We start from the raw sequence: 14,843 nt of genomic DNA on the forward strand, positions 1-14,843 counted from the left end.
TTTAAAAAAAAATCGATTTTTTTTGTCTTATCTTAAAGTACATATAGTTTTGCGTGTTCTGTAAAATTTTCAAATTTAAATTCGAATTATTACGGTCGCTACAACCTTTCTTGGAAAAAGAGATTAGAGCAAAAGAGTAACTCTTCTAAACTTAAAACGCGTTTTTCTCAAAATGCCCTTTTTACAAATAGTGTCACTTCTCAGAGGGAGAGTTTTTAAGATATCGACTTGAAATTTTTACGGAATTTTTTTTACTTTATTCTTTATGTCCCTATGGAAGCTTTCTTTTTTTTTTTTTTTTTAATACTTCCTATTTTTTCACACGAAAAACTGTTGAAAAACACGGCTAAATTTCGTACTTTTTCTTCGAACCGTCGCCATTTTGTCAAATTTCAAAAAAAGAAAAATCCTCCATAGGGACAATAGCGGCTTCCCAACAGATTAGTAATCAATTTGATTTTTTTCTTTGAGATGCAAACTGCGATCACAATTGTTGACACCGATTGCCCCCACTTTTTTACTCATTTTTTAAAATAATTATTAACAATAAGTAAAAATAAATGAAAACGAATGAAAAAAATATTTTTGTATTGTTAAAGAGTGGTCTTATTCGGAGAAAAAAAACATCCCGATCCCCTCCTCCTTTCCATCCGAAAAAAAATCATGAAAATTGACAATTTTTGGGCCGGTTACACTGAGATGGTCCCTTAAGGGCTTATAGTACTTATCAATAGAAGTAAGAAATGTATAATTAATATGAATTCTAAGATCGATCCTTTCGATTTAAATTAATTTTTATTACTTATCATTCATTGATGTCATAAGCGAGTCTCTTTGAAACATATTAAATGTTTACATAGAAATTAACTCAGAAATTTAATGTGAATCAGAAAGAAACTGCTCGTCGTCGCTGATTCGTCATGGCTGTATGGCGAAAAAGATAAATGTTAAAAGAAAATGAACCCTAGAGGGATAACGAAAAAAGAAAAGAACTTATTAGACTGAGTCATTACTGATTCATCGCATAATAGTGTAATTACATGACAATATTATTTAAATAGACATTAAAAATAAATGCATACTGAATTTAAAAAATTTTAATTTTAATAATTTATCTTGTGTACTAGGCTTATTTTTTATTTAATTCATTTTTCAATGTCATGATACCTCATACAAAAAATATTCTATTACTGTCAGTTTTCTCGTCCACGTCAACGTATACATATATAGTATTTAATATTGCAGCAAAAAACTAAAGGTTAATGTTGTCTCTCTCTAACTCATGCGGTATACACATATATATATATATATATATATCACATATATATAACGCAAGAAAGAACAAAAGACTCACAAGTAGAGAGAGACATCAAACTCCTATCTTCTATCTCTTTTTATTTCGCCGACAGGTTTTATGATGGCTTGTTTGCTCTATGTGTAGTATCTCTATGGGCGTAACACATGCAAATTTCAAATACTTGTACTTTCTTCCAATTTAAAAATTTGAAATTCAATTTGGATAATCCTCTATAAACATAGTTCATATAAACATATAATATATTATATATCTTTCACTGTATATATGTGCAAGGAGAGCAAAAGAATGAGAGAGAGAGAAAGAGAGAGAGAAAGAGAGAAAGACGGAGATGTAAAGGAAAATTATTCAGAAAGTTTTGAATGTGCTGAGACATTGGTTTAAAATGGTTGAGGGGAAAATAGTACAGTCTCTTATCTGGAAACGGTAATCTGATTATATTTCCCTCACAACTAAATCAAGAACCATTTTTCTTTTCTTTCATTAGCGTTTTCTTTTTATTTTGTCCAAGCTTAGTAGTGTGATTTTTTTTCATAAATAATTTTTTTCTTTCGAATATAATTTCCACTTTTTTTTTACTTTGATTTAAAGAATTCGTGTAAAAAATTAAAATCTTCACCTATAAAACAAGTTTGATTTGCTAATAAAAAAGCATTTGTTAATGTTTTTTTTTAAATTTTGATAAAATTTTACAGATTTACAAAGCAGTTAAAATTTACGAAAATTTAAGTATATTACTTTAAGGGATTAAAATTATATTCCTTGAATTGTGACTTATTTTTAGCTTCTTCTTAAACAATGAGGATTGATAAGAAATATAAAATTTTAAATTTATGTTCTTTTTTGTATAGGTAATATTGTATATCATGATTTATGCTGTTTGAAGGAAATTTTATCAAAAAAAGAACTGAATATTACAAACACTTGACGATTGATGCCGATGTATTGTAGTAAATTACCGTTTTTAAACCAGTAGTTATAGTTCAAATTTTGTATGTCTCTTGCAATAGAAAAATGTTCTTGTGTTAAACTGTATGCTAATACTACATACTTGAGAGAGTATTTTAATTACTTTTTATTCCAATACTAATAAATTCGCTTTTTCTTTTTGTCTCTAAACGATGTTAAATATCGTAAAAAAGATGGGTAAGAAAAAAACGTTTACGACAAAAGCCGTTAATTTTTTTGTTTAGCGTATAATAAGATAATATTAAAAAATTATATTAATTTACTAACTATAAATATATTAAAAAATTAAAATAAATGACAATACAATATATTAATGATATTAAAAAATTATATTATTATATTAATTATATCATTTATTATTATGTTTAACAAGTTAGCTTCTGCGACTTCTTTGAATAATTTGTACTTAAATTGTTTACGTGTTAAAAAGTTCATGTTTCTATTATAATATTGAACTAGGTTGTTATCAAATTATTGTTTTATTTTTTTAATAACCAGTTTTATTATCAACATTTATTTACTTATTTAATTTAAACATTTAGTTTGCATATGAAAGAAAAAAATTTTTTAACAATATGTTAATTATTAACTACCGTAATTTACTTTAATATTCTGAAATTTTTAAAATTTTGAATAAAATTTGCTTAACAACGAATATTAGAAAATTCATTTACCAGAAAAAAATTCGTTAATTAATAATTTATTAAAATAGCTGCATGTGTTCGCAAAACAAAAATCCCTTTTCGCAACTAAAATTAAATACAGACAAGATCTTTTACTGTTTGCTATATTTAATAAATTGTTGAATTATTGTGCAAAACTGATAAGAAAAACAAACTTGTTTTATTTTTATTTAATCTATTAACCTGTAAAGTTTCATTGCAGTCAAAGTCCAACCACTTAGTGAATATTCTTTGAAAAGTAATTAAACTCAGAATAAATCAAACCGTCCTGATGAAGTCTTAATCTTTGGTATAATCTAAATAGGGTCAACCTTTTTAAATATATATCTAGCTATACCTACTTTTTTTGTCTGGTGTGTTTCACAAGTAGAATTAGTCGGTTTCTACAGTTTATGCAAATCAATTCGTGTATATGTAAATTCATCGGTGAACTCGCACGAATCTGTTTTTAGTGTCTAATAGGAAGATTAATTCTTTTCGGTTTTTAAATTGCTTGTACTTTTATAAAACTAATTAGGAGAAAAATAACATCAAATATCACACTTTGTTATCTATTCTTTCATTTTATTACTCTTTTAGGGATAACGTTATCTTTTATATTGAATAAATTTGTTTTATTAGCTTAAAGTCATTAATTTTTATTTAACAGCGATATTCGATAGAGCCGATTAAAGTGAAGTTTTCCTTTTTTTTCGGTTAGTTAACCTTTGCTTACCACCTTTCCTGGAGTAACACGCTTACCACAACCGGTTCCTTTGGACCCGAGCGAGAAAAATCGTTATAAAAAAGAAACTATTGCATAGATTTACTTAAACATTATTTTAAGACTTCTTTAATACTTACTTTAAAAGACTATATAGGTTTTATAGCTTTAAATTAAATTTTAATATGTTTAAAAAATTACCAAAGTTGAACAATTGAGAAAAATGACTCAAGTTGCAAAAAAGGTCTGGGTCCTTTTGACCAAGTGTGGTAAGCAAAGGTTAATATTCCTTGCCGTATTTTAATGAGTATGATCTGTGATCAAAATTTCAGATTAAACGTGAACATCACGAGTCAGAATTTTAGACTAATCTTAAATATAACGAGTCTAACTCGTGATCTGACCCGATCATAAAGATCAGTTGGGATAAGATTATATTTTTTTATATATCTGCTCATAGGATTATATTCTTTTTAAATATCAGATATACAGATATACTAGAGTGGATCTCTTTTTATATATTAGATATACCTAGTATTGTTTTAAATGTACATTATCCATAAAACAATGCACGGTAAAAGAAAAGACATATGTGCCCATAATTATGAGAATGGTCTAATGGTAAGTTATGTATCTCTTGTTTCGAAATATTTAAAAAATTACATTCGAACATTAAATGAATTCTATATAAAATTGAAATAAAAAACACTATCTAACAATAGTATCTAACTTTATTTAGTTTGAAATAATGTGTTGTTCAATAACTGATAAATTCAATTTTTTTTTCATTTTGACCTAGAACACTTTCATTATTATAGACACATATGTCAATTACCGAATAAATACAGCAAAGGTAATATTACTTAATGTCCAATTACAGGTATACGTAATTCCCACTCCTCAAACACGAAATTCTCTTGTGGTTTCGAATAGCTGATAAAACAAGAATTAAAATTTGAATAAAAAGTCGTTATTGATCCAACGGGGAAACCCCTTGACGGTATAAAACTCCGATTATTTCGTATATATTCACATAAGGAGGTTAGTGGGATTGTGTATATGTAAAGGAGTGTGTGTTTCGTTTTTATGCATAATATGTTAAGATGCTACCGAATGATGAGCTGGTTGGGTTCGTGTTGTAGTGTATGAAGAGCTGTAAAAATGTTTAATTTTCTTATATATATATATATATATATATACCTATAGCATTGAAGTATGTACGATATTTAAAATTGTGAAGGACTTCACTTTTGTAAAATATAATAATTATAGAAGCAATTTCGCATGCTTTATTAATTTTTAAAAATTATCTCGAAGTACTTGAGTGAAAAGTCAATTTCAAGATATAACAGATTGTTGTGTATGATTACTCAATTCATATATTTTTTAATAATGATTTTACAAAAAAATCAATAAATGTTTGTACTACGATACAGTGTACTTATTATAGTAAACGGTCGTAGATGTATATTCAAGATAAATATCTTAATTTTGTGTTTGGTTTTCCAATGAAATATTTTTCATAAAATCTGCACGTATAATTATTATTGAAAAAAAGCTATTTAATATAAAGATTGTCTTTACAAGGCCATTTTGTTTTTAATAAATATACATAAAATAAAACTCTTATTTTAATTTCTAAAAAAAGTTACTTAATCTTTTTTAATAAAATCTCAAAGTTTTGTGTTACTTTAAAACCTGAAGAGTGACATTACCTTATAAAGGTATTTTCTTTGTTGAATTTAATTTTTGTTTGTTATCGTTCAACAGACGTCAGTTCTGGACCGTCGAAGACGAAAATCCGATCGAATGAAATCGATTTAAATAGGAAAAAAAAAATCATGAGTGCAGATCACACGTGTGAAGAAGTGAAGTGAAACCTTAAAAAAACTAAGTTTCGAGAGAATCTAGCGAATGCACAGTTTCTAGAGTAAAATAATTGTAGAATTTATTTATTATAATATTACTCCTATATATAATAAAGGGCACCAGTATGATCTCTAGGTGGAATAGCTGATAAAAACTACCCTTTTTCAAATTCAAGGAATAAAAATTAAATCATAAGTGTGATAATCATAAATAGAAACCAAAATCGTAGAATGTTTATCGAGGGAAATGTAATTCGTCGTAAACTAAGTAAATAAGAAATATCTTTTTTGTGTAACTCAGGTATAACATTTTATTTGTTAGGATTTTAGGAATTAGAATTTCCCGTTTTCATCTACATTTTTGCGCTGTCTAACAAACATTTTAGAATAGACGAAATAAAGACGTTACGGAAAACATATGGAAAATACTGCTGGACTGAACGAAGGTTCTGGTGCAAACGCAATGAGAGATATAATAGAGATCTTTCGAGAAATACTTTTTCAACTCCATAGTCTGCCACACTTCGAGACCCTTATTATTTATAACATATCTCGTCTTTATTCTTTTGATCACAAACTTATCTTTCTAAATACTCTCGTCTAAATAAACATCTGAACAATGATAAATCTAAAAAACGCATTGAATCGTATCGGTCTCTAAGCTTATCGAACTGGTAAACAATGAGGCTCGAATTTGAGATCCGTGGTGAACTCCACCAATTCACGCTGGGTGTTCAGCGTGTTAAAAATGTTTTTATTTAATTAAAAAATTAACGTTATTTTCTTAATTACGTAAATATTAAGATTAATAATATAATTTTTTTGTATTCTTGGGTCAAAACAAACCTTTTATATTTTTTATAAAAACATATAAAAATCAAATTTAATAGACATATTTTGTCTTTATTAATCTGTTGTTCATATTCGAGTAACGTAAAGAGAGGATAGTCCGTGAGTTTATTAATAGGAAACACAAGTAATATTAATTATTTATAATAGTATAAGAATAAGTAATACAAACTATATAGTCTAAGAGCTGGCTACATAAAAATTGACCTATTTGGTACAAGATTCATTTCTATTAACACGTTGCGTACCAAGCGTTATTACGTTTTATTTCCTCCGGGCCCAAGTTTTTTCTCGGCGCACTAGAACGAAAGCGGAGAGATATGCGGGAAAACCAACAATTTAACTCGAGTAGATCCATGCATTGTCGTCGATTATCTACATTTACAGTGCTATCGACCTATGTAATTGAAACATTGTTTTGTTCCGAAATAATCTTATTGGTAAGTAGCTTATTTTTGATTTGGAAACGTTTATCGCTTTCCCTGGAAAGCATACATCTTTCATGTATAGATTATTCAGTTTAGAAGCATACTTTTTCTGAAACGCACCTGAGTAATTTTTTATCCCAAAAATGTTTACTGGACGTCGTGAAAGTACAATTGAAAGTGAGAGTAGTGATGAAAACGTTGTTAGTTTTAAAAGAAAAGTTATAAATAGAATTTCGTCGAGTTCAAGCTCGGATACTGATGAATCATATGCAAGTAAAGATATTGAAGAATTACTAGAAGAACTGGCTTTAGACGAAGAAGAGAAATTGAACTGAATTGAATTGAATTCGAATACAAAAAAACAACAACGTATTGTTTGAATTGCCCAAAATCGCCACAGATGTGCTTGGACTGTTTCAACGAATTTTATGCGACATAGTATATTATAATATCTTATCCTATATAAATTAATAAAAAGTAGAGTGCTATTTGTGTATTTTTTATATTTTTACGCTGTATATTCTATATTTATACTTCAGAACTTGTTCCATTAAATTTGTTTTCAAAATGCAACTGAAAATCTTATTTAAATTCAACAAGAAAAGCGTCACCTAAGTACGGGTTACGCGGGCCACACGGAAGCATGCCCGTAACCCAAGTACGGGTGACGCGGTACGCAACGTGTTAAAAAAGGTACCTTTGGTATAGCTGAACATAAATCTGCCTGTCTGCTATCGCAAAAGCGTTGCTTAAAGCGGAGGCGTATGATTGAACACGTGAAATTTAAGTGTGAAAAAGATCATAAGGTTCACGGATTCTAATTATGGAAAAAGCTGGTATTTATATTAAGAAAACTCGGAAAAATATTGGCAGACAGTTTGCTAGGGGCTAAAGTGCCGCCAGAGCGCACCAAAGAAGTGCAAAAGTTAATTTAAAAAAAATCACGAGGTACATGAACAAAAACTATTTTATTTTATTATTTAAACAATAAAAAAACAATTTACTAAATGGCAGACAAAAATGTGGTGGTGAAAGCTTTGGCAGACAGTTTGAAAATGCGCGTTATCATTCGAGCTTTTTTATTGGGCTTAATGCGATATTTAATTATGGAATAAATATGAAATTATTATGCTGTGAATATATTGTTAGAAAGACAAAAAGTGACATTAGGTTATATATATATTCATATCTTTATTAATCGAATACAGCCAAAATATTAACAGATGCTACTCTTCCTCAGATTCGATTCTTGCATCATCGCCTGAAATATAGTAGGATTTTTACACATTGAAGTAAAAAGAAATTTTATATATTCGATGATAAAGTATTTTACCTTCAATAATTTCAGTATCAAGTACATCTTTTACTGTACTGGGCAGCTGCGGTCCGTCGAACTAGTTGAATTTATATTTGTCTTCAGATATTAACCATCCAGAATTCTCTGGTTTTAAAATTGACGGTATTTTTTTGTAACCATTTTTCCATATTGTTGCAATATATTTTGTTCTTAATAAATGCTGCGTCAATTCAGCCTGGCTGGGCGGTAAAGTCGAAGCATCAAAATTCTGTAATTTTTTTTCTGGAATGGTTCGTCTAAGTCGTTCACTTTATAAATTTTTAAAAATAATGCGAATAGGGCACTATTTACAGAATTCATAAATTTAAAACTATATAAATTGCAAACAAATTTCTCGAGCATCGTAAATACGCTATTTTCGTCACAGTCTTCAGAGCCTATTTGATTAAAAGCTTGTTGAAATTCTTCGTTCTTTCTGAGTATATGTAATGGGCGTTGCTTTCCCTTCCTAAATAATGTAGGATAAAAATTGCAGCCAGTTCAGGCATGAAATCCTGGTAATGATTGACAGAATAAATCACCTAACGTTTCATACAACGCTAAAACGTCAATGATTCTCTGGCTATTTCAAACTCCTGTTTGTATATAAACTTTGCTACCTTGTCGAACATTAATTATATTAGCTAACATTACTGTAGGATTATTGGGTTCTTCTAAATGAATATTAACACAAAATATAATTTTATAACCAGAAAACTTTAATATTTAAGTGCACAAGGAATGGCACGTCTATACCGAAGGGCTGTTTCTAATAGACTAAAAAAAAGGAACGAACGCTTACACACAATAGGCATATGGTCAGGTCAGTCCATCGGCGGCATTCATGACGTCAGCCGATCCCCACACCATAAAAGTTTAGACGTGTTAATAGAAAACTATGGCCCTCTTAGACCAGAAAGAAGAGAACCAAAGAGATTGATTTTCGTTCTTGAATCCGAGTTACATATTCCAACAATTACAATTAAAATGTCTGTAACGGAGCATTTTATTACAATATTAGCTGTTGATTCAATATTGCACGTGTGGTATACAATTTTTGTATCTGCTTCTTCGGGCAAATCGAGCGTAGAATTATCATTAATTGATAATAAAATGCTCTTATTTTTAATTTCATATTGATAGTATTTATCGAAATTAAGTAGCACTTTTTTATTTCCTAAAAACGGAATCATTTCTTGTTGTTTCCAGTGATTTATTAAAAAATTCACTAATGCTTCTTTAAAATAACTGTTTCTCAGCTCTTTATTAAAATCGGCTAGTCTTGCTTGCTCTGGCCCAGAAATTACGTACATACGATTATCAGAGAAACCTCTTCGCTGTGACCTTTCATAGTCTTTTATAGAAGGTGACCAATATCTATCAAAAATTATGTGTATTTCATGGGCTTTGTCTTTAGTTACCATATGCAGTATTTTTTTCGAAACACTGTCAAGTGTCATCAGCAAGTCCTTAATACAATGGATAAAAAAAAATCCATCTATTAAACAAATGTCGATATAAGTCGAAACCTTACTTTGAACATCTCTTTCCAAACATTTGAATAAAGCAGATTGATCTGTTTTATAAATAGATCCATCCAAGTGACACATACACATTGGAACGGGTTTTAGAGGGTACGATAGAATTTTTTCAACATTAGTGTTTTCATTCATCGATATAGCTAGCATACGTCCGAATAAGTCACGCTTCAATTGTACCTCTTGAACTTTTTTATTCACCCTCACTAATCTCTTCTCAGTCGCAGCAGCAAAATTGAGTATTTTATTTTGCTTTATTGTCATTTCGAATCTATTATCAGATTCAGCTCATCCGGAAATGAACGTTTCTCTCAAGCGATGACCAGTTTTCTCAACACTCAATAAAAATTCAGTTACTTCCTGCGACACTGCTCGTCCTGTTGCAATATTAAGTAACTGATCGCTCTGAATATCTTCGCTGTTGGAAGGATTCATGTTTTTTTTCAAAACAGCTATAAAATTTTGAAGCTGTGTACTGTCTTTTTTAATTTGGTGCTTTTCTAAATCGCCGCTGATGTCTTGCGTTTTTTTTTAATCCTGTTATATCGTACGTATGAGATACTATAGTCGATCGGATGCCATGACTTTTAGCCCAGCTTTGCCGTGGTGAGATTGAGTTTGTAAAGTGCGTGATACCTGTTAATCGTCTGGAATCAGTAGCATTGCAAATGACCTTCGGCAGTAGCCCCTCTTGGTCTCTTCTATTATAATCGTACTGAAACATCTGCTTTTCAAGCAAACCTTTACAAATCCGTCCCTTTTATACCTGTGTTATTATAATAGGTGCCCACTTTCACTTTAAAAATTTTGTGAGCCATTCGCTTTCAATTTTTCAAGCCTATGAAGCCTAATACTATCGAATGTTTATTTATTGTTTAAGTAAAACTTGATTTATACAACAATAATTAGCATAAAAAATCCCAATATTTTCTACAAATCAAAGTTGTAAAAATGGTGAAATTTTCGTTTCAGTATTTTATAAATATTAATAATTAATGTATACTTAAATATCCACCGCGTTGAGCGCGATTACAAATCTCCTATTATAGCGCGCTTTTTCAAGCCATCTGCTAAAGCTTTCACCACCAAGTTTTTGTCTGCTAATTAGTGAATTGTTTTCTTAATGTTTAAATAATAAAATAAAATAGTTTTTGTTCATGTACCTCGTGATTTTTTTTTAATTAACTTTTACACCTCTTTGGTGCGCTCTGGCGGCACTTTAGCCCCTAAAAAACTGTCTGCCAATATTTTTCCGCGTTTCCTTAATATATATACAACCTTTTTCTATAATTAGAATCCGTGTACTTTATGATTTTTTTCACACTTAAATTTCACGTGTTCAATCGTATGCCCCCGCTTTATGCCACGCTTTTGCGATAGCAGACAGGCAGATTTATGTTTAGCTATTCTAAAGGTACCTTTTTCAATAGAAATTAATAGTGTACCAGTAACAAGCCTTTTTATGTAGCCAGCTCTCCGTCTAATAAGATACTTTGAGGTTAATTTGGTTATAAGATACACGTGCGTGCGCTGTCTACGACTAGCATTACGCGTCTGCTTCTCTGTTACCTACACACTCTCTCACATATATGTGCGCCGCATACATACATATGCTATATTACTCGTGATTACATTCAGTCTTACCAACAGAATCAAATATATTTTATGAAGAAGCAAAATAAAAATGTGACAGTAATTTACTTGCTTTTGAATGGAATTTTTTCAGTTGCTTCTAATGTATACTACAGTCTTATCTAATTCTTTTTCTCTGATGTATCTTGTAATCATTCTTTTTTTGTAAAATATTGCAAACAATACAATTATTACATATTCTCTGTATTTTCTAATTAATAATTATAATTTTTGCGAAATAAAGAATATAATAATAATTTTTTAATAAAATAGAAACCTTTTTAAATAGAAAAAGATGACACGTTTTGTAAAAAAAAAAACATACCACGCACCTTTTTTTTTTTTTTTGACCGTCGGTTCGTTTGTACCTTATTCTTTTGTCGAATACCTACGTGCTCATCTTTGTTTATTCTTTTACCCTTCTATCGCTCCTACCTACAAACAGGTATATGATCGAAATAATATGTGTCTACGTTTCGTAGTATGCAGTCGCTCACAAACACACACATATATAACCAGGAGCGATTACTACGAAGCATAGCATAAAGAGGAGACCAAGAATAAGAAAAACTGTATAGGTATATTCTCTCTCATTCTCTCGCAGGCTCAATCCTATATGTTTGTTTCTTTTTCTCTTCTTACATCTGTTTCGACCCGTTTTCGTTATGCTGTTTCGTTACTTTTTTTTCAGATCACCCCTATTCTAAAGAAGTTTTAACTTCAAAAATTACCTCAAGTTAGTCGAGTGTAAAGTCAATTTCAAGATGGAATAGGTAGTTGTTTTGTGTGTTTGCTCAGATCACGTATTATTTGATAATGATTTCATAAACGATCAATAAATGTTTGTGTAGTACGATACAGTGTAATTAATACAATAACGAGCATAGGTATGTATTGAAGATAAACATCTTAATTATTGATGTATTTAGACTTAATATGGGAGCCAATCTGTAGTGGTAAATTACAGAGATTAGAGATACTGAAGAACATTTCGTCCTGGGTAATCTTGTAAACCCATTAGTAAGGCTAAAGACCTTGTCTGAAATTCGTCAACACCTATTTCGAAATAATTATATTTCTATTGATGATCGGCAAGGGCTTTTTACTACTTGTTAGAGTTCTTTTTAATATAATAATTTTTTTGTAAGTTACATTTATCCGTTTGTAAACCGAATTCACTCTTTTTCTAAACCAAATTTTTTTTCAAGCTTTTGTAATGAAAAAAATTATGTAAAAATGTTGTTAAAAAATTCATAATTATATTGTATGTAATACAAAAATGTGTTGCTCATTGCTGCAAAAATAAATTGCTCATTTATTAATAATTATAAATTCATTACAATTTGTAACGTTTTAATGCATTGCAATATTTAAAGTACTAAAAATAATTAATCATAATTATTTAAAAATATAATTTTGATTTAAAGGGTAATCTTTAAAAAAATCTCAATTATAACGAGTTTTAACTTCGAGCGATATATATCGAAACACGTGTAAATTTTTGTTAGATCGTCGATTATTAATCTTATAATTTTCATTCCAAATTCATGTTAAGAAATATTTTTTCATTGCTTTATATATTAAAAATTTAAAGACGATCCTCCGTAGATAGAATTTACTAGAAAAATGTGATTTGCAAAAAAAGGTGAATTTGATTTTCTCATAAGTAAATATTATATGCAAAAAAGTTATGTTAGAACGTGGAAAAGTCAATACGATTTGCATATGGGTTAATTTGGAATATAAAATTTGTAATATTACGCTAGAGAGATGTTATTCTACGGTAACGTTTCATTTTAACTTTGGACTCGTGAATAAGGATAACGAATCGACTCTGTTTTATTGTAAGACGCCACGAGTTCTATCCCAGAGCAATTATTTTTCTATCGTTTGACGCTTGAGTGATTGAGATAAATGTGTTGTAACATGGTAAAAGATATTATCAAAGACAAATCTTCATGAAACTAAAATTAGGGTATATCCGTAAGTGATCAAATATACTTCCATGTCACTTGAGTATCTTAATTAACACTAGATTGCCCAAGGCAGTCATTTTGACTGTTTTTTATTTTCAATTAGAAAAACAATTATGTATATAATGACACAATTTCTTAGAATTTGGTTTTTATTGTTAATATTTACTAATAACTTGTTGTATAACTGTAAATAATATAAGAAATATTAAAAATTAATTTTAAACAAATTTGTTTACACATTAGTTATTTTTTCACAATGCAGTCATTTTGACTGTTTTTGGGCAATATAGCTATACAAGAAATCTCGGGCAATCTAGTGTTAAATATTCAACACAAATCTCATGTAACTTTGGAATATAAAAAATATAAAAGAATGAATCTTTTTTTCTGGTGATTATAAGAGTAATCTAATGTAAGTCATACATTAAAATACTTTTTGTTTCAAGATATTGCAAGGTTTCCGTTGAAATAAAATAAAATATATTTTCATATTATATTGTAAATTAGGTTGAGAAATTATTTACTTTAATGGATTAAAAATATTCAATAATTGTAACATTTTATATCTTGTTCTTCAGAAATATGTTTCTTAACTACTTAATTGTAATTGATGATTATATACATCATCAAAGAATTGGTAATATTTTGTGTTATGATAGATATACTTCGTTATGCTGGACAAAGAAATTATAATTTGCTATATACATATCGCAGTTTTAATGGGAACTAAAATTTATTCATAGATTTCAAGATTTTGAAAATATTAGATAATAAAGACGAAAAAAAAACAAAAAAATAATTTAGATAACTATTATAAAAAGACTATATATAGTGTAAAGAAGGTAGAAAAAACTTGGCCAACTAAAATTAATAAGGAAACATTACCAATGAAATGCAAAGTACATCTTCAAAAAGTAATTTTATTAGAAGATGTTTGTAAAAGTAATATTCGAAAGAAATCAAAATATTAGTGTTCAATTTGCTTATATATTGTTTATTACTTGATTGAATTACCATTTAAAAGACCAGATTAAATTTTAACAAATTCCTTTTCTAAGAAATAACGTTTTTGTATTTTTGAAGTGAAAACTTCTTTAGAATAGGAGTGATTTGAAAAAAATGAAACACGGCGCGGCGTAACGTTGTGGCAAACGGTGGCAAAACGAAAGTAAGAAGAAAAAAGAGACAAACCTATTAGACGGAGAGGTGAGTGGCAAAAAAATGCAACACAGTTTTCTAAAAGCTGATATTTCGATATTATATAGTATTTAGGGTGTATAGCAATAGCCTGCCGTCAGTCAACCAGTTTCGTTAGCGAGTAGCGGGGGGGACGGCTTCAAAGTTGTGAAAAAACCATGTATGTCGCAACAGTTTTCTAAAATCTAAAAATTTGTATACAAATTGTTAATAATAAAAAACATCACAAAAACATAGTCAGCCCGAATTTTTATTTAACATACGCCGTCAGCAGTCGATAGAACAGCGCGCCGAAAAACTTCTTTAGAATAGGGGTAATCTGAAAAAAAAGTAACAGAACAGCATAACG

The 14,843-nt window shown here is 29.2% G+C and overlaps 2 protein-coding genes across 2 annotated transcripts in view; one reads left to right on the plus strand and one right to left on the minus strand.

Annotated features, from left to right (window-relative positions):
• LOC107072268 (uncharacterized) overlaps positions 1 to 14,843 on the plus strand; it is a 497,052-nt gene that overhangs the window by 319,266 nt on the left and 162,943 nt on the right. The window lies entirely within an intron of this gene.
• On the minus strand, positions 7,923 to 11,500 carry LOC149031443 (uncharacterized). The gene is made up of 2 exons (XM_089176040.1): positions 8,149 to 11,500; positions 7,923 to 8,076 (listed from the first exon to the last, which is right to left on the minus strand). Exon 1 carries the CDS (start codon positions 9,951 to 9,953, stop codon positions 9,048 to 9,050), a length of 906 nt encoding a protein of 301 aa, XP_089032166.1. The 5' UTR covers positions 9,954 to 11,500; the 3' UTR covers positions 7,923 to 8,076; positions 8,149 to 9,047.

The sequence above is a fragment of the Polistes dominula genome, unplaced genomic scaffold (genome assembly GCF_049000335.1).
Source record: "Polistes dominula isolate Pdom_NZ unplaced genomic scaffold, Pdom_raw_medaka contig_21, whole genome shotgun sequence".
Lineage (NCBI taxonomy): Eukaryota > Metazoa > Arthropoda > Insecta > Hymenoptera > Vespidae > Polistes > Polistes dominula.